The sequence below is a fragment of the Lynx rufus genome, unplaced genomic scaffold (assembly GCF_022079265.1).
Source record: "Lynx rufus isolate CCGP_SWC_20201006 ecotype Redwood Valley unplaced genomic scaffold, mLynRuf1.p SCAF_28, whole genome shotgun sequence".
In the NCBI taxonomy this organism is placed as follows: domain Eukaryota; kingdom Metazoa; phylum Chordata; class Mammalia; order Carnivora; family Felidae; genus Lynx; species Lynx rufus.
In genome coordinates this window covers 7,200,439-7,219,721 of record NW_025814843.1, presented here as the reverse complement: position 1 = coordinate 7,219,721, position 19,283 = coordinate 7,200,439, and the positions used below count along the sequence as shown (strand labels likewise).

General features: G+C 44.0%; 1 protein-coding gene across 1 annotated transcript in view; it reads left to right on the top strand.

Annotated features, from left to right (window-relative positions):
* DNAH9 (dynein axonemal heavy chain 9) overlaps window positions 1-19,283 on the top strand; it is a 340,134-nt gene that overhangs the window by 51,471 nt on the left and 269,380 nt on the right. Inside the window, exons 15-17 of the mRNA XM_047089868.1 lie at window positions 1,091-1,226; window positions 4,947-5,143; window positions 5,234-5,658. Coding sequence (XP_046945824.1) covers window positions 1,091-1,226; window positions 4,947-5,143; window positions 5,234-5,658 — 758 coding nt within the window. The remainder of the gene's footprint in view (window positions 1-1,090; window positions 1,227-4,946; window positions 5,144-5,233; window positions 5,659-19,283) is intronic.

Sequence of the window (19,283 nt, the reverse complement as noted above, 5' to 3'; positions counted from 1 at the left end):
CCGCGCCGGGCTCTGTGCTGACAGCTCGGAGCCTGGAGCCTGCTTTGGATTCTGTGTCTCCCTCTCTCTCTCTGCCTCTCCCCTGCTTGTGTTCTCTTTCTCTCTCAAAAATTAACGTTAAACAAATTTTAATAAAGAATGAGATTTTTAAAATTTATTTTTGGGAGAGAGCACGCGCAGAGGAGGGGCGGAGAAAAAGTGAGAGGGCATCTCAAGCAGGCTCCACACTTCCAGTGCAGAGCCGGGTATGGGGTCTGATCTCATCAACGGTGAGATCGTGAACCTGAGCAGAGATCAAGAGTCAGAGGCTTAACCCACTGAGCCACCCAGGTGCCGCTATGAGATTTTTTTTTTTAATTCAGGGGGGTTTATACGTGGAAATGTTTGTAAAGGGGCATGAGTCGCCTAAAAAACGTACCTCTTCAGAGTACCACTTTCTTTGAAGATGTGCGATAAATAGAAAGTCGATGTCAGAAGGCTTAATGACGAAAATGATGGCGGTAGGTGGGATGTGTGTGCCCCACGCCACCAGGTCAGGGAGGAGGGAGAGAGCACGCATGCATTCCTTGATGTGTGTACGTTTTCTAAATCACTCAGCTGGCTGCTTTTAATGGCAACTGCCCTGAGCAAACCCCTCCAGCTCATTTCTGAGGACTCGCCAGGAAATGCTTTACTTGCTTGAACCCCAAAGTTCTTACACGCCTTGAATCACCAAGCCCTCTATCCATAGCGTCCCTTTTTCTCTCTGCCCTGACTCCCGTCTTGATATCGCTTCTCCACGGCGCACCCGTCAGCACTTATAAATCAACACCCTATGTCCCATCTTTCCTGGGAAAGCGGCCGGGCCCCCTCCTCCTTTTTCAGGGACAGGATGAGACCCCATCTGCCCTTCACGGATTAACTTTGTGATCCTTTCGATCAATGATTAAACCCATTAGACGGTATGGATTCAACATCCGTGTGATAGCAAACTTTTCACGAGAATGCTTTTGTCCCCCCTCTAGGTTGTTTTCATTCCCGTCAATGAGAACTAGACCAGTCCTTCCATATTATTCAACATGGTTTCAATCCATTCTTCTTTATTTTGTAGGAAAACCTAGGTCTGTTTGCCGCGGACCCAACCTCTAATATCTGGAAGGCTTATGTTAAGTACATAGATGATATGTTGCTGGATGGATTTTTTCTTGCCATTGAGTGCTCCCTCAAATACCTTCTGGAAAACACCGGTATGTACTGGCTTATGGATGTGTGTTATTGCCGCAAAGATAACAGTGGCACCTGTTGAACAAAAATGAAGTGTGATCGAGTGCTTTGTGACTTTTCCCAAAATGTTGTGGATGTTTTGTGCGCTACACACAGGAGAATAGCAAAGGTATTGAGTTTCTGCATTGTTCCCGGAGAAAAGATTTCTTTCTCTTTAAAACTCAGATGATAAACCAGGCTCACAGATAGTGAAGCCCTTAGCAAAAGCAAAACCATAAATGCCAATTCAATCCAAATAAAGCTTCAGGGGGTGCCTGGCTGGCTTAGTCGGGAAAGTGTGCGACTCTTGATCTCGGGGTTGTGGGTTCGAGTCTGGGCTTGCCTCATGGTATTGGGAGGGGGACATTTTGTGCCTTCAAGCTTAATGTACTCTCTTTCTGTGGCCTTTCGAGAACACAGGCAGTAGCCAGGTTAAGTGGAAGAAACAGAGTGTTTCTATGTGAAAAGGGTCAGACCAGCTGGGGATGAGGTCGCTTTCAGGAGGAAAAGGAATGTTAAGAAGGGTAATGGGCATTGTCTGAAGTGGTTAAAAATCGTTTTGAATTTCTGATGGATAGAACTGAGTTAAGGTGCACAGTGTCGAGGATATAGTCAGGGCCAACCTTGGCTAGGAAGTCATGGGGTGGAAAGAGCGGAAGGGTTCAGGAAGAAGCTGAATTAAACCTTCACATTCTGGGACGCCTGGATGGCTCAGTCATTTGGGTGTCCAACTCTCGATCTCAGCTCAGGTCACGATCTTGAGGTGGTGAGTTCAGGGCCCGCATTGGGCTCTACGCTGGGCACGAAGCCTACTTACAAAAACAAAACCAACCCTTCATGTCCTGATAGCTTCTGAGCAGCTTAGCAAGGATCACCCTGAAGAATTAATCGAAAGGGAAAGACCGAGAGGAATAGGTTGAAGCCAGAAGATAAAGGTGAGATGAGAGTTTAAGATATTAAGTCCAACCCAGGGAGAGAATCCGGAGGTCAAATGGATAGGTCAAGGTCAGTGTCCAGATACCCAGCCCAAAGAAGACGGCAGGTGCAGGCCCCTGGGCTGAGAATACAGAGGGAAGTGAGGCTCGGTGCTGGGTGTAGCTCAGACAGGCAAACCCCATGTGGTCTTGGTAAGTGGAGTGACTGAGGTCAGAGGCACAGTCTTTGTTTGCAGGGTTGCAGGAAGCTCCAAATCAAGGAGATCAGGTAGCAGCAAACAGCCTCCAGAATAGTCAGCAAGGTTGGGGTGGCGGGGTGGGGGGATCCCGGGGGCAAGTAGCCAGTGGGGCACAGAGCGCAGGCACTGAGACCAGAGAACTGGCTTCTGGGGAGCAGCGCTGACAGTGCTCATCATAGAGAACCAACCAAATGTCCTCTAGAAGGTCCGGGAAGATGCCCCAACACCCTTGCCGTAGGCACTGCATAAGAAATGGTCCCTAAACATAGTGACTCCACACTTGACCAGTGCCCATCTAGCTCTCCCGACCTGGGCTGTCTCCCCTGCTTCCTTTATCATTTGCACCTTTTTGTGCTTGGTGAGACCAGGACCGTTCCCAGGGCTTGGGCTGGACTCCCTGTCACCTCTCAGAATGCAAACCCTGCCCAGGTTAGATGCTACCCACCCTACTGAGAAATGCTCTTCCCCCTCCTGAGTCCCAAAGTGACTGACCTGTACTGAGACAATCTGGTTTTTTTTTTTTAACGTTTATTTTTATTTTTGAGACAGAGAGAGACAGAGCATGAATGGGGGAGGGTCAGAGAGAGAGGGAGACACAGAATCTGAAACAGGCTCCAGGCTCCGAGCTGTCAGCACAGAGCCCGACGCGGGGCTCGAACCCACGTACCGTGAGATCGTGACCTGAGCCGAAGTCGGACACTTAACCGACTGAGCCACCCAGGTGCCCTGACAATCTGGTTTTTACGGTCACGACGTTGTCATTCTGTCTCATGTAGGGATTCGGTTCTCATGAGAGCGCCTGGGACAGAAATCTCACGGTCAAAACAGTCTCATGAGTCTTTTACCTCCTGTAAACCCTACGCAACCTGGTCTGTGAAGTTTTCAGTATCTCATACAGAGAGTAATGCAGAATATGTCCTGAGTACGTAATGCAAAGTGTGATGTTATAGGTGTTTTTAAAAACGATTCCATGATGGCATAATTACCATGTATTCCCTTAAGTTAAATTTGCATTTGATGGGACCCTCCTGAATCCAGTCATGCAAATTTATCATGCCTGCAATTTTTTTTAATGTTTATTTACTTTTGAGAGAGAGAGAGAGAGAGAGAGCACAAGTGGAGGAGGGGCAGAGAGAGAGGGAGACAAAGAATCTGACACGGGCTCCAGGCTCCGAGCTGTCAGCACAGAGCCCCACACAGGGCTCGAACTCACGAACTGTGTGAGATCATGACTTGAGCCGAAGTCGGACACTCAACCGACTGAGCCACCCAGGCGCCCCAATCATCCCTACAGTTTTCAAGGCAAGGCCCTAGTCCTACTTATCTTTGAGGATCCCCCCAGTTACTTTAGTTGGGGTGAGTGGCTAAGCTATGGTAACGAGAACTCCATCAATAACGTGGCTTAAAGGACAAAAAGGTGTATCCCCCAAGTTCTAGACTCAGGTGAGCGTTCAGGTTAGTGGGTGGGTTCCTGCCATGCTGAGGTTCCCCCACGTTCGTGTTCCTGCCTTGTCTTCATTTCTGTGATGGAGCTCAGTCACTGCCACATCCGGGCTCTAGTCCGTGAGCGGAGAAAAGAGCGAGCACAGAGATGACTCCCCTGCTGTCTCAAGGGCTGGAGCCCAGAGGCGGCAGCCCTCGCTTTTCCCCACATCCCACTGGGGAGGGAATCGTGCCCACCCTGACCTCTGCTTCTAGGGAGGAAGGGGATGAGGATTCCGATGAGTCTCCACCACCCGCAGCATGCTGTGTGGAACAGTCTCCCGAATATTTCCAGTTAAGACGACCTGGGAATATAAGTGGTTATTAATAAAAGTTGAAGCGCTAATCTCGTACTTGGAACATCTTGCTCCGTGTTATATTTTGATTTAAACTTAGCAGGGCAAGTTAGTCTAGCAAGTAATCAGGGATCCATTAATTATGTATACTGTTTTTAAATTTTTTATCACCGTAGGACTACAGAATTAAAGTCAGTTCTGTTTTCGTGGAACAGGATGAACGGCCAGGGTTGTGAGTTGTCTTTCATTTATTTGCTTACGCGACCATTGATAAGAACGCCTCGGTTCACCTACTGACAACCGATGCGGTCGCGTGGCTGGTGCCGAGGAAGAAGTCAGCCGCTTCCTAGAAACGAGCTGTGCAAAATCAACCTGTTCTCCACCGCCCCCGCCTCGCTCCCCTGACCCAGGCACCTGGGAACGTGGAAGGGGACTGGCTTGGGTTGATCAGTCACTGGGACGTGCTCTCCGAGGACAGGAGGGTAAATGTCCTACAATGCCCAGGACGGCCCTGTGCAAGAATTGGCCTATTCGAAATGTCAGTGGCTCCCCTGTCGGTAAACACTGCAAGACCGTCCCCCCTCACCTTTTCCGGGGGGTTAGCAAATTTTACATTTCCATTTTTCCTATACCCAAACAGCCTGTGTTAAGGGAAAAAAATGTTCCGAGTGCTTTGAGAACGGGTATGGCGCTTTGCCCGTCTTGACATCCTTCTTTGTTTTGTGTGTGTGTGTGTTTTCCTTGTGTTTCAGAAAGTAAAGCTGGACTCACCCCGATATTTGAGGCACAGCTGTGCTTAGTGATACCAGAATTAGTTTTCTCTCCATCCCTGGAGTCTGGAGTGAAGGGTGGCTTCTACGACACCGTCGAGGGTCTGGTGGCCAACATTTTTGGAATATCGTCTTTGGTGCCACGGCTTTCCCCACAGAACGGCTCTCTCCACTACCAGGTACCAAATTCACAACCATCCCGCCTTCCCCCGCGACCTCGTGCAAAGTGTTGGTGTAACCGCCTGCTGTGGTCTTGCCCCCCACCCCAGGTTGACATGGAGGGCGTGGCCCACTTGGCCAGCTTGAGGAGCACGCTCCTGGACAGGGTTCAGAGCATGATGGCCCTCTGCAGTGGCTATCGGAACACTTTCAGCCAATACTCCTACCTCTACGTGGAGGACCGGAAGGAGGTTCTGAGTCAGTTTCTGTTGTATGGACGTGTCCTCACACCCGAGGAAATGGAAGCCCACATAGACGATGGCCTTCCAGAGAACCCCCCTCTCCTCCATCAGTTCAAGGCACAGATCGACTCCTACGAAAAGCTCTATGAAGAAGTGTGCGGGCTGGAGCCCGTCAAGGTGTTTGATGGCTGGATGAAAATCGACGTGCGACCCCTTAAAGCATCTCTGCTGAACCTCATTAAGAGGTGGAGCCTCACGTTCAAGCAGCATCTCGTTGACCACGTCACTAACAGGTAAGACCGTCGTTCTAGCTTTCTTCCGGCATCCCGAGCCATTGGGGCCGCCATGTTTTTTTCATCTTCTTCATCGTTTTCCCCAGTGGGTTCATTGGCTCAGTGAAAAATTGAAATGGCTCATTGAGGTTCCAGGCCCTCGGACACTGGCGGTAACATTAGTCCTGCGCTTTCCTTGGTTCACCAGGCGTGGCCTCTTTTGGTTTTATTTTCCATCTGGGGCCCAGTGCGTGAAAGGCACTCGGTGAGTGGTAAACCACGTTCCGCGTGATGATGGCAGATCCAGGCTCCCTTTGCAGCCCTGCGAAATCTCTTCAAGCCTGGGAAACGGAGGGCATCTAATGGGCCTCTTAGATTTTATTTCCACCACTCCCTCCTTGTCTCGGATCACCCCGCTTTGCAACGTAGAAGTCACTAAATCCCCACACTCCCGATGCCCGTGTGTGTGCCATTCTAGCCACGGGACAGACAGGACCTGACATTGTTCCCCGGGGCACCTTGACTACCCAGCACCAGGCTCTGCCACCCAGAGCATCGGCCTCCGGGTGAACAGGTCTGTGCTCAGTCTCCTGGTCACTTCACCTTGGTCTGCTCCCCACAGATCTGCCACAGTCAGAACCTCAACTAGCACCCCCCACCCTGAGTCCTTCAGAGCAGTCGCGGTCCCTCTGTGCAGCCATCAGCCTGTGGTGTATCAGCTGTGCCTACAGGGGAGCAGACCCGCCCCCTCCCTTGATTCTGGGGGTGGTTTTGCTCAATGCTCCCGCCACCCCGCCCGGTGATCTAGCACCGTGAGCAGAAAGGAAATGACCCCACGGAGGACGTGTCTGTTTGCAAATAAATTCCAAGAGACCCTACCCGGGTGAGGGTCCTCCGCTCTAGAAAACTCCAGGAGAGCATGGTGGGATGTTGGAAGTGGGTTTGCCTGGTGCTTTTAAGAAGAGGCCAGTTGTCCACATTCACGGAGATGTCTCTGAATGTCTCTGCTCCACGGTCCCTCTCCATTGGTAGGTCTGGGGATGCAAGGACATGGAGGCGTGTCTCAAAACATAGGCCTTATTATCATTCACGTGCGGTGGGGCCACCCGAGAGACCCCGTAGGCAATGAACTGCCCCTGAGAAGAGAGTTGGTTCTACAACTGGATTCTCAGGACAGGACACACCATGCCGCCCGTGCAGGGCTGCAAGGGGGAGGCGCCGGGGTCCATCAGGCAGAGGGAACAACGGGAAAACGTGGGCAAGAGCCTTTATTGTGGTTTCCCTGGAACAGAGCTGTCGAGACAGGGCCAGCGGGTGGACAGTTGGCTCTCTTGAATGAGTTGCGCAGGCTCTGGGGCCAGAGGGACTGACGGTGTCTAGGTTTTCGGTCCCTGGCCCTGGGGTGGTTAGGGCAGGTGGATAGGGGTCTGGAGTGTGAGAACCAGATAGAGGAGGTGGTTGGAGGCGTGGGCTCCGGGTGGATTGGTTTGCGTGTGGAAGGCAGGCTCAGAGACAAGTCACTTAACGCCTCAGAGTATGTGGTTGATACAGGATGCAGTGAAAGCACCTGCCGGGCACCTCTCCACCAGGTACGACTTTGCAGGGTTTGGTAGTTGGTGTGACAGGATAAACAGGGGGAGTTCTTGTCCTTTGACCACTATTTCCTTAAGCCCGAAAGGAGACGATGACCCGATTCCTCTGAGGTGCCTCGTCGTATCTTACCGTGGTAAATATTTTGCATTGCCCCGCTTCTGAATAAAGTGGCTCATCTTTTTATGTTGGTTTTTTTTTTTTTTTTGGTGAGTTTGTGGGTTTCTCCTTCTGTGCCCATACAGAGCGCTTACCCGTTTTTTTCTTAAGTTTATTTATTTATTTTGAGAGAGAGAGAGAGAGGGAGGGAGTAGGGGAGGGGCAGAGAAAGAGGGAGACAGAGAATCCTAAGCAGGCTCCGTGCCGTCAGTGCAGAGCCCGGTGTGGGGCTCGAACTCATGAACCATAAGATCACGGCCCGAACGGAAACCAAGAGTCGGACGCTTCACTGACTGAGCCACCCAGGTGCCCCTTGCCCACTTTTGGTCGGACTTTATTTTTGCTTTTATGATATTTACAGATTTTCCTTTCGCTCTTTGGTATATACTCTCTCTAATCCTGTACGAGTTGTATGTATCGCAGACACAGTCTCCCATTTTGTGACCTGTCTTTCCACTGCATTTATGGTATGTTTCCATGAACAGTTCGTCGTAACGTAGCCACACGTGTTCGTTCATCTTTTCCCCTCTGTTGCAGTTTGTCTCGTTAAACAAATGCTTTTTCGCCCTGAGATCCTAATGGTGCTCTCCCATACCCTCTCCATAAAAGCTTTGTAGTTTCATCTTTCACATTAAGTAGCCCCTTATCTGCCGCTGCGTTATATGACAAAATCCGAATTCCCATGGTTTTGTCATAAATCTTGGTATCTTGCAGGGCAAGTCGCTGCCTTTTTTTCGTTAAGAATTCTCCACAATTCTTGGCCCTTACTGTTCTACATAAATGTAAAATTCTGTTTGTAGAACTAAAAAAAAAAAAAAACCTGTTGGGATTTTGATTCTGTTTGCAGTGACGATAGCTCAATTTGAGGACAGTAGTCATCCATACACGCTGAGTGTCCCTGCTCAAGAATGTGTCATCTTTCCGTTAACCTATGCCTTAAACGTCTCTCGACGAAATTTTGTAATCGTTACCTTTAAGGTAATTCTCGTGTCTTTAAGATTTATTCCTAGGTATTTTAATTTTGGACTCCTAGTATAAACGATATTTTAAAATTATATTTTCTGGGGAAATGGAATTGATTTCTGTTTATTGATGTTATATCAAGCATCTCTGCTGAATTAACTTATTAATTGCAATAATTTATCTGTGCTCTCCTTTGGATTTGCTATGTACATGGTCATCATCTACAAATTTATAATAGTTTTATTTCTTCCTTCTCTGTCTTTTTTTTTTCTAATGCATTTTATTGCTGTTTTTTTCTTGCCGCACTGGCTAGGACTTGCAGTTTGATGTTGAATAAGGTGGTAACAAGAGGTACCCTTATCTTGTCTGATCTTTTTTAAAAAAAAATTTTTTTTAATGTTATTTTTGAGAGACAGTGTGAGCAGGGGAGGGGCAGAGAGAGAGGGAGACCCAGAATCCAAAGCAGGCTCCAGTCTCTGAGCTGTCAGCACAGATCCCGACGCGGGGCTCGAACCCACAAACCGCGAGATCATGACCTGAGCCGAAGTCAGACACCCGACTGACTAAGCCACCCAGGCACCCCATCTTGTCCGATCTTAAAGGCGATACTATAACATTTCACCACTAAACATAATATTTGCTGTGAGTTTTTGTGGATTCTATTTATGTAGTTAAAGAAGTTCCCTTCTTTTTGTTTTAAGTTTATTTAATAATTTTTTTAGTAATCTCTATACCCAGTGTGGGACTCGAACTCACAACCCCGAGATCAAGAGTCACATGCTCTTACAGCTGAGCCAGAGAAACCCCTAAAGAAATTCCATTCTATTCCTAATTGGTTAAGGGGATTTGACGTAATGGCTATAACATTTTGTGAACTGCTTTTTCTAACCCTGTTAAAGATGATTCTATTTCTTTCCATTGAAATGTTAAAGCGGTGAATATATTAGTTGCTAATGTTAAGCCAGCCTAGTATTACTGAGAAAAGCCCAACACAAGGTATTATCTTTTCCAGTATATCCACTGCTTAATTTTGTTTGAACACATATTGGTTATTGTTGATGTGTCTCTGTGATTGACATTGGCCTTCAGTTTTCCTTTCTCACGTTTTTTGCTGACCATGCTCTGTGCTTTGGCTAGTTTCATAAAATGACTTAGGAAGTAATCCTTCCTGTTTATCCTCTGGAAGAGTTAGTGTAAGATTGGAATTCTCTGATCCTTGAAGATTTGATTTAAATCTCCGTTGAACATCTGGGCTCAGTGTTTTCTTTGTGACGAGATTTGTACCTATGATTTTTCTAGTGGTAAGAGGGATGTTAAGGTTTTCCATTCCTTAGTTAAGTCATAGTTGTCTGGGTACATATCCGCTTCATGTAAATTCTTTAAATTATTGTCCTAAAATTCATAATATTCTCTTGTCTGTTTACTCTCTGCAGAATCTATGATTATGTCCCCCTTGTCATTTCTATTCATTTCCATTTGTGCTTTCGAATACTTTGATTAATCTTGCCAGAGATTTACAAAGAAGTATCTTATAAACTCCTTGATCCTCTCGATCACAATTTAATTTCTATTTCAGTGGCTTATTCTTTTATGTTTATTATGTCCTTCTATTTCCTTGGATTTATTTTTTCTCCTAGGCTAAGTTAAGGTTGATGCTTGGCTTATTCACTTTGAGCTGTCTTTGTTAATGTAATATTTAAAGCAATGTAAAATATTTAAATGTAATTAATATAAATATTAAATGATATAATTAATTTACAAATTCCCTTCTTGGTACAATTTTATCTACATCTCACAGGACTTCATTTGTAATATTTTCATTATAATTTAGTTCTAAGTCTTTAAAAACTTTTTTTTTAATGTTTATTTTTGAGAGACAGAGACAGAGTGTGAGTGGGGTGGGGCAGAGAGAGAGAGAAAGACACAGAATCTGAAGAGGCTCCAGGCTCTGAGCTGTCAGCACAGAGCCCGACGCGGGGCTCGAACTCACAAGCCGTGAGATCATGACCTGAGCCGAAGTCGGACGCTTAACCAACTGAGCCACCCAGGCGCCCCTAGTTCTAAGTATTTTTAATACCCGTTATGATGTGTTTATATGTATATTTAATATTTTCACACATACGGTTCTTCCAGGTATATATTTTTTTTAAGTTTTTCATTTTAACCCCAGGATGGTCCATACACAGTGTGATATTAGATTCAGATGTCCAATATAGCGATTCAACGTTTCGTATAGTACTCAGGGCTGATCGTGGTAAATGTACGCTTAGTCCCCATCACTCGTTTCACCCATCACCCCTCCCACCTCCACTCTGGTGACCATCAGTCTGTTCTCTACAGTTAAAGAGTCTGCTTTGTGGTTTGTCTCCTTTTCCTTTAGTTTCGTTTCTAAAATTTCACATACAAGCAAAGTTATATGCTATTTGTCATTCTCTGACCTGTTTCGCTTAGACTTATACTCTCTAGCTTCCTCTGTGTTGTTGCAAATGGCAAGATTTCATTCTTTTCATAGCTGAATAATATTCCATTGTGTGTGTGTGTGTGTGTGTGTGTGTGTGTGTGTATCTATCTCACCTCTTCTTTATCCATTCATCAGTTGATGGACACTTGGGCTGCTTCCATAGTTTGGCTCTTATAAATAGTGCTGCTGTAAAAATACAGCCGCATATATCCTTTCTAATTAGTATTTTGTATTTGGGGGGTAAATGCCCAGTAGTGTGATTACTGGATCATAGGGCAGTTCTCTTTTTAACTTAAAAACTTTTTAAAATGTTTATTTATTTTTGAGAGAGAGACAGAGACAGAGTGTGAGCAGGGGAGGGGCAGAGAGAGAGGGAGACACAGAATCCGAAGCAGGCTCCAGGCTCTGAGCTGTCAGCACAGAGCCTGACATAGGGCTGAAACTCATGAACTGTGAGCCGAAGTCAGATGTTTAACTGACTGAGCCACCCAAACGCCCCTATTTTTAACTTTTTTTTTTTTTAATTTTTTTTTTCAACGTTTATTTATTTTTGGGACAGAGAGAGGCAGAGCATGAACGGGGGAGGGGCAGAGAGAGAGGGAGACACAGAATCGGAAACAGGCTCCAGGCTCTGAGCCATCAGCCCAGAGCCCGACGCGGGGCTCGAACTCCCGGACCGCGAGATCGTGACCTGGCTGAAGTCGGACGCTTAACCGACTGCGCCACCCAGGCGCCCCTAACTTTTTTTTTAAAAAATGTTAATTTAGTTTTGAAAGAAAGAGAGCGTGCAAGCAGGGGAGGGACAGAAGAAGAGGGAGAGACAGAATCTGAAGCAGGCTCCATGCTGAGCAAGGAGCCCATCGTGGGGGCTTGATCTCATGACCATGAGATCATGACCTGAGCCAGAATAAAGACTCGGATGCTTAACCAACTGAGCCACCCAGGTGCCCCTATTTTTAACTTTTTCAGGAACCTCCATACCGTTTTCCAGAGTGGCTGCACCAATTTGCATTCCCACCAACAGTGCAGGAAGGTTCCCCTTTCCCCATATTCTCACCAACACCTGTTGTATCCTGTGTTGTTGACTTTAGCCTTTCTGACTGGTATGAGGTGATACGTCATTGTGGTTTTGATTTGCATTTCCCTGACGATGAGTGGTGTTGAGCATCTTTTCATGTGTCTGTTGGCCATCTGTAGGTCGTCTTTGGAGATCTGTTCATGGCATCTGCCCATTTTTACTCGGATTATTGTTTTTTTTTGGGTGTTGAATTGTACAAATTCATATAGTTTGGATACTAACCCTCTATTGGATATGTCCTTTGCAAATATCTTTTCCCATTCAGTATATTGTCTTTTAGTTTCATTGATTGTTTCCTATGCTGTGCAGAAGCTTTGTTTGTGTTTTGATGTCGTCCAATAGTTTATTTTTGCTTTTGTTTCCTTTGCCTCAGGAGACTTAGCTAGAAAGATGTGATTAGGCCACTGTCAGAAAAATCACTGCCTGTGTTCTCTTCTAGGATTTTTATGATTTCAGGTCTCACGTTTAGTGTTGAATCTATTTTGAGTTTATTTTTGTGTCTGGTGTAAGAAAGTGGTCCAGTTTCATTCTTTTGCATATAGCTGTCCAGGTTTCCCAGCACCATTTGTTGAAGAGACTTTTTTCTCGTTGCATATTCTTGCCTCTTTTGTTGAACATTGATTGACCATATAATCGTGGGTTTCTGGGCTTTCTATCCTGTTCCGTTGATCTATGTGTCTGTTTTTGTGCCAGTACCATACTGTTTTGATTACTGGAGCTTTGTAGTATAACTTGAAATCCAGAATTGTGATGCCTCCAGCTTTGTTTTTCTTTTTAAAGATCGTTTTGGCTGTTTGGATTCTTTCGGGGTTCCTTACAAATTTTAAGATTATTTGTTGTAGTTCTGTGAAAAATGCTGTAGTATTTTGGTAGGGATTGCATTAAGTCTGTAGATTGCTTTGGGTGGTATGGGCATTTTATTTTTTATTAAAAAAATTTTTTTTAACATTTATTTATTTTTGAGAGACAGAAACAGAGAATGAGCAGGGGAGGGGCAGAGAGAGAGGGAGACACAGAATCCGAAGCAGGCTCCAGGCTCCGAGCCGTCAGCACAGAGCCCAATGCAGGGCTCGAACCCACAATCCGTGAGATTGTGACCTGAGCCGAAGTCGGTGGCTTCATTGACTGAGCCACCCAGGCACCCCAGGGTAGTATGGGCATTTTAACAATATTTGTTCATGACCACGTGATACCTTTCCATTTGTCCGTGTCATCTTCAGTTGCTTTCATCTTCGTTTTATAGTTTGCAGGACACAGATCTTTCACCTCCTTGATTAAGTTTATTCCTAGGTATTTTATTATTTTTGGTACAATTGTAAATGGGATTGTTTTCTTAATTTCTCTTTCTGTTGCTTCACTATTGATGTATAGAAATGCAATGGGTTCGTGTGTGTTGATCTTGTGTCCTGTGACCTTATTGAATTCATTTATCAATTCTAGTAGTTTTCTGGTGGCATCTTTGGGATTTCCCATATATAGTGTCATGTCATCTGAAGTGAAAGTTTCACTACTTCCTTACTAATCTGGGTACCTTTTATTTATTTTTCTTGTTCATTTGCTGTGGCTAGGACTTCCAGTACTTTGTTGAATAAAAGTGGTGAGTGGACATCCTTGTCTTGTTCCTGATCTTGGGGTGAAAGCTCTTGGGTTTTCACCATAGAGTATGATGTTAGCTGTGAGGTTTTCATATATGGCCTTTATTATGTTGAGGTATATTCCCTCTAAGCCTAGTTTGTTGAGGGTTTTGATCGTGAATGGACGTTATACGTTATTAAATGCTTTTTCTGCCTCTTTTGAAATGATCATATGGTTCTTATTTCTCTTAATGGTATGTGTCATGTTGATTGATTTGCAATTATTGAACCACCGTTGCATCCTGGGAATCCACTCGATCGTGGAAAATGACTTTTTTAATGTATTGCTGGATTTGGTTTGCTAATATTTTGTTGAGGATTTTTGCATCTGTGTTAATCATACATATTGGCCTATAGCGTGGGTGTGGGTGGGTGTGGGTGTGTGGGTGGTATCTTTTCTGGTTTGAATATCAGGTAATGCAGATCTTGTAGAATGAATTTGGAAGTTTTCCTTCTATTTTTTTGGAATAATTTGAGAAGAATAAGTATTCATTCTTTAAATATTTGGTAGAATTCACCTGTGAAGCCATCTGGTCCTGGACTTTTGTTTTTCTGGGAGTTTTTTGATTACTGATTCAATTTCATTGCCGGTAATTGGTTTGTTTAAATTTTCTGTTTCTTCCTTGTTTAGTTTTGTGAGGTTATATGTTTCCAGGAATTTATGCATTTTTTTCTAGGTTGTCCAATTTGTTGGTATATCATTTTTCATAATCTCCTATAATCTTTTGTATTTCTGTGATGTCAATTATTTCTCCTGTTTGATCTGATTTTGTTTGAGTTCTCTCTCTCTCTGTCTCTTTTGGTGAGTCTGGCTAAAGGTTTATCAAGTGTGTTGATCTTTTCAACGAACCAGCTTCTGGTTTCATTGAGGTGTTCTATGGCTTTTCTGGTTGTTATTTCATTTATTCCTTCTCTAATCTTTGTTGTTGCCTTCCTTCTACTGTTTTTGGGTTTTGTGGGTTCTTATTTTAGCTCCTTAGGTGTAAGGTTATTTATTTGAAATTTTTCTTGCTTCTTAAGTTTGGCCTGTATTACTATAAACTTCCCTCTTAGAACCACTTTTGCTGTGTGCCAAAGATTTTGGACCATTCTGTTTTATTTTCATCTGTCTCTATGGATTTTTGGATTTCCTTTTTGATATCTTGGTTGACCCATTCATTGTTTAGTAGCATGTCCTTTAATCTCCATAAATTTGTGTTCTTTCCAGATTTTTTTCTTAGGATTGATTTCTAGTTTCATAGCATTGTGGTCAGAAAAGATGCATGGAATAACTTCAGTCTCCTTGAATTTGTTGACATGTGTTTTGTGGCCTAATATGTGCTCTATCCTGAAGAATGTTCCATGTGCACTTGAAAAGAATGCATATTCTGCTGTTTTAGGATGGAATGTTGTGAATATATCTATTTAATGCATCTGGTCCCATGTGTCCTTCAAAGCCACTGTTTCCTTATTCACACTCTGTTTGGATGGTCTGTCCATTGATACAAGTGGTGTGTTAAAGGTCTCTACTATTATTGTATTACTATCGATTATTTCCTTTGTTATTAACTGTTTTAATTATTTTGGTGGTTCATGTTGGGTGCATAAATATTTACAACTGTTACCTCTCATTGGATTGTCCCATCAGTGATTACATAGTGTCTTTCTTTGTCTCTTGTTATCATCTTTGTTTTAATATCTATTTTGTCTAATACAGTAATTGCTAACCTGGCTTTCTTTCCACATTCATTTGTATGATAAATGTTTCTCCATCCCCTCACTTTCAGTCTTTAGGTGTCTTTGGGTCTGAAATGAGTCTCCTGTAGGCAGCATATAGGTGGGTCTTGTTTTCTTTTCGGTCACCCTGTGTCTTTTGATTGGAGCATTTAACCCGTGGACATTCAAAGCAATTATTGATAGGTATGTATTTATTGCCATTTTGTTACTTGTTTTATGGTTGTTTTTGTAGTTCTTCTCTGTTTCTTCTCTTGCTCTCTTCTCTCATTGTAAGTTGGCTTTATCTTTACTGATATATATGGAGTCCTTTCTCTTCATTTTTTTTTTTTTTTTGCTTATCTATTACCGGTTTTTGATTTGTGGTTACCGTTAGACTTCTATGTAACATCTTCTGCATATAACAGACTATGGTAAGTTGATGGTTGCTTAATTTTGAACCCAATCTTCACTCCTCTCCCCTCCTTGTTTTAGGTATATGGTGTCATATTTTAATCCTTTTATTTTGTGAGTCCCTGGACTGATTTTTACAGATATACTTACTTTTACTGTGTTGTGCTTCCTACTTTCCTTAGTCTTGCTTATGGTCTTTCCTTTCCACTCAGAGTCCCCTTTAACATTTCTTGTAGGGCTGGTTTGTGGTCATGAATTCCTTTAAACTTTGTTGGTTTGAGAAACTCTTTATTTCTCCTTCTATTCTGAATGACTGCCTTGCTGGATAGAACATTCTTGGCTGCAGGTTTTTTCCTTTCAACACTTTGAATATATCATTCTACTCCCTTCTGACTTGCAAAGTTTCTGCTGAAAAATCTGCTCATAGCCGTATGGGGTTTCCCTTGTATGTAACTGCTCTCTTTTTTGCTTTAAAAATTTTCTCTTTAGTGCTATTTTTTGCCATCTTAATTACTACATGTCTTAGTGTGGACCTCCTTGCACTGATTTTGTTGGAGGATCTCTGTGCCTTCTGGATCCGGGTTTCTGTTTCCTTCCCCAGATTTGGGAAAATTTCAGCTATTATGTCTTCAAATAAATGTTCTGTCACCCTTTTCTTTCTCTTCTCCTTCTAGGATGCCTATAATGCACATGAAATTATGCTTGATGGTATCACTGAGGTCTCTAAGTCTATTCTTATTTTGCATAATTGTTTTTCACTCACCTGCTCAACTTGAAGACTTTCCATTATTCTGTCTTCCAGGTCATTGATTTATTCTTCTACCTCATCTTGTCTGCTGTTTATTCTGTTTAGCATATTTTTATTTCATTCATCATGTACTTCATCTCTGATTAGTTCCTTTTTGTTGCACTGTTAAGGACCTCACTGATATCCTCCACTCTTTTCTCAAATCCAGTGAGCATCTTTATGACTATTACTTTAAATTCTCTATCAGACATATTACTTATGTCAGTTTTGCTTGGGTCTCTTGCTGTGGTTTGGTCCTGTTCTTTCATTTGGGACATAGTCCTCTGTCTCTTCATTTTATCTAACTCTGTGTCTGTTTCTCTGTGTTAGGACAGACAGCTGTTTACTGCACTTGAAAGTAGTACAGTGAAGAAGGAGGACCCTCTTCTTATGAAGAAGAGGTTCTCTAGTTCCTGGTAGTGCAGTGTCCCCTGTTCACCAGGACCTGGTGCTTCAGGGATGTGTCCTATGTGTGATGTGTGTGCCCATCTGTTGTGGCCGAGTCGCTTTTTCCTTCAGTCCAGTCATCTGCGGTGATTCTCCTTGTTTACTCTGGGCAGGGTTTGGTTCCTGTGGTGTTAATGGGCCACTCTTAGGATGCCTTGGACTTGACTTGAGTCAGACCAGGCCTTTGCCCGAGATGCAATAGCACCAAACTGCATGGCACCTTCCCTGTGTTGTCCCCTGAGAATCTTTCATTGGTGGGCGGGGCCTGTGGTCAGACCAGATGCCCATCTCCAGCCCACTGCCAGGGCCACAGGCCGACTGCTGTGGGTGGCTATCTTTCCCCTCCAGGGAAGAAGTCCCTTTGGGGTGGTGCTGGCCACCATATGGATTGCTTGCACACTCCCAGGCCTGTGGCATTGCCTTGTATGGGCTCTGGCCAAGAGCGTATTGGGGAGCATGGTAACCAAACACAACATGGTGGGAACAGAATGGCGGGGCAGCTGAGCTAGCAAATTAGGTAGCAAGTTCCACACGTGGCTGTGTGTTTATGCTGGGGGGTGGGGGAAGGAACTGGCACCTGCCAGTTTCTTGGTTCCTGGAGGAGTTCCCCAGCTATTTCTGTGTCTCTGGGACATGCTGTAACATTAGTAAGTAACTCTCCCTCCTATATCCTCCAGGCACCTTTCAAAGTGCTGCTTCTCTGCTGCATCTCCTTGGGCTGTTTGTTGTGCTGTCTCTTTAAGGGCAGGTACTCAGTTTCCCCTTGGCCTCCCCGCCCTCCCAGAGCCAAGCCCACTGACTTTTTAAAAGTCCAGGTTTCAAGTTCCACTAGTTGTAAGAGCTCACAAAATTTAAACCCTCTGGTTTCCAACCCTAATGTTACGAGGATTAATCGTCTCCATGTGGGCTCTCTGGTGGGGGGTGGGGGTGTGTTCCTCTCCCTTCACTGTGCCCTCAGTTTCCTCCCTCCTGTGGACAGTCTGGAAAGTCCATGTAGTTCTGACCATGTCTCTGCCCTTCCCCCCCTCTTGGATGTGGCCTCTTCTATTTAGTTATATTCCACTTTGATGGCAGCTTGTCAATTTCGCCTTGTAATTCTGTCACTTTTTGCTTCGTATATTTTAAGGTTGTGTTACATGAGCATACACAGCTTGACTTTTTATATCTTTCCAGCAAATTGGAACTTTCAGCCACACATTAAAATCGTCTTTATTACTAACTATATTTCTCATATTAAAGCCTGTTTTGTCTTATATTAATATAACTAAACCAATTTCCTCTGTATGATATGAGCTTGGCGTCGCTCATTGTATCCTTTGACTTTTAATCTTTCTGCGCCTTTATATTAGAGATTACTTTTTAATGATCGGCATAGAACTGAATGTTTTATTCACCTTAATATATATCTTTTAGCTGGGGGGGGGTTGTTCATTACTATCTATTCTGCTACCATTTTATTATATAGTTTCTATTCTTTTTTTTTCTTGCCTCCTTTGAGGTTGAATTTTACATTGTTTTTTTTTTTTTTAATTCTCTTTTTTTCCTTGTGCTAATTTGGATGTTATATGATCGAGGTCTACTGTTCTTATGGTTACCATAGCTATTTTAAATTTTTTTTTAACGTTTATTTATTTTTGAGACAGAGAGAGACAGAGCATGAACGGGGGAGGGGCAGAGAGAGAGGGAGACACAGAATCGGAAGCAGGCTCCAGGCTCCGAGCCATCAGCCCAGAGCCCGACGCGGGGCTCGAACTCACCGACCGTGAGATCGTGACCTGAGCCGAAGTCGGACGCGTAACCGACTGAGCCACCCAGGCGCCCCTACCATAGCTATTTTAATAAGCATCCTTGAAAGGAATAAATGTGTCAGTACCGGTACTCTCCTCACAGTCAATAGGAAGTCTTTAGAATAGTTTGATCTCAACCATTGATTCATCAAATTATGTTCTCCTTCCCAGCAATTTCAGTTATGCTCTATTATTTATTTAATCACCACAATTCTACTTCATTTTTATATACTCAATGTTTATTTAAATCTGCCTACATATTTACCAATACCTTTTGCTCGTTGCATCTGTCTACACTACAGACCACTTTCCTGAGTTACGGTCATTAGAAGTTCCATTATTTTAAGAGTCTATCGGTGAAATTCTCATTCTTTCTTTGCCTGAAAATGCATGTATTTTCTGCTTTTACTTGGGGGCAAAAATGGCTTTGTAGACAAGGGATTTCTAGGATAAAAGCTCTTTTCTGTGAGTTTATTGAAAACAGCATTCCACCGTGTTCCAGACGCCATTTTTACTTCTGAGTACTCAGCCATCTGCGTTTTGGGGGGATTTTTGCTTTTTGGTTTGGTTGGTTTGGTTTGGTTTGGTTTGGTAGAAGTCAGTCTTTGCTCTACAGCTAATTGGCTAATTTTAA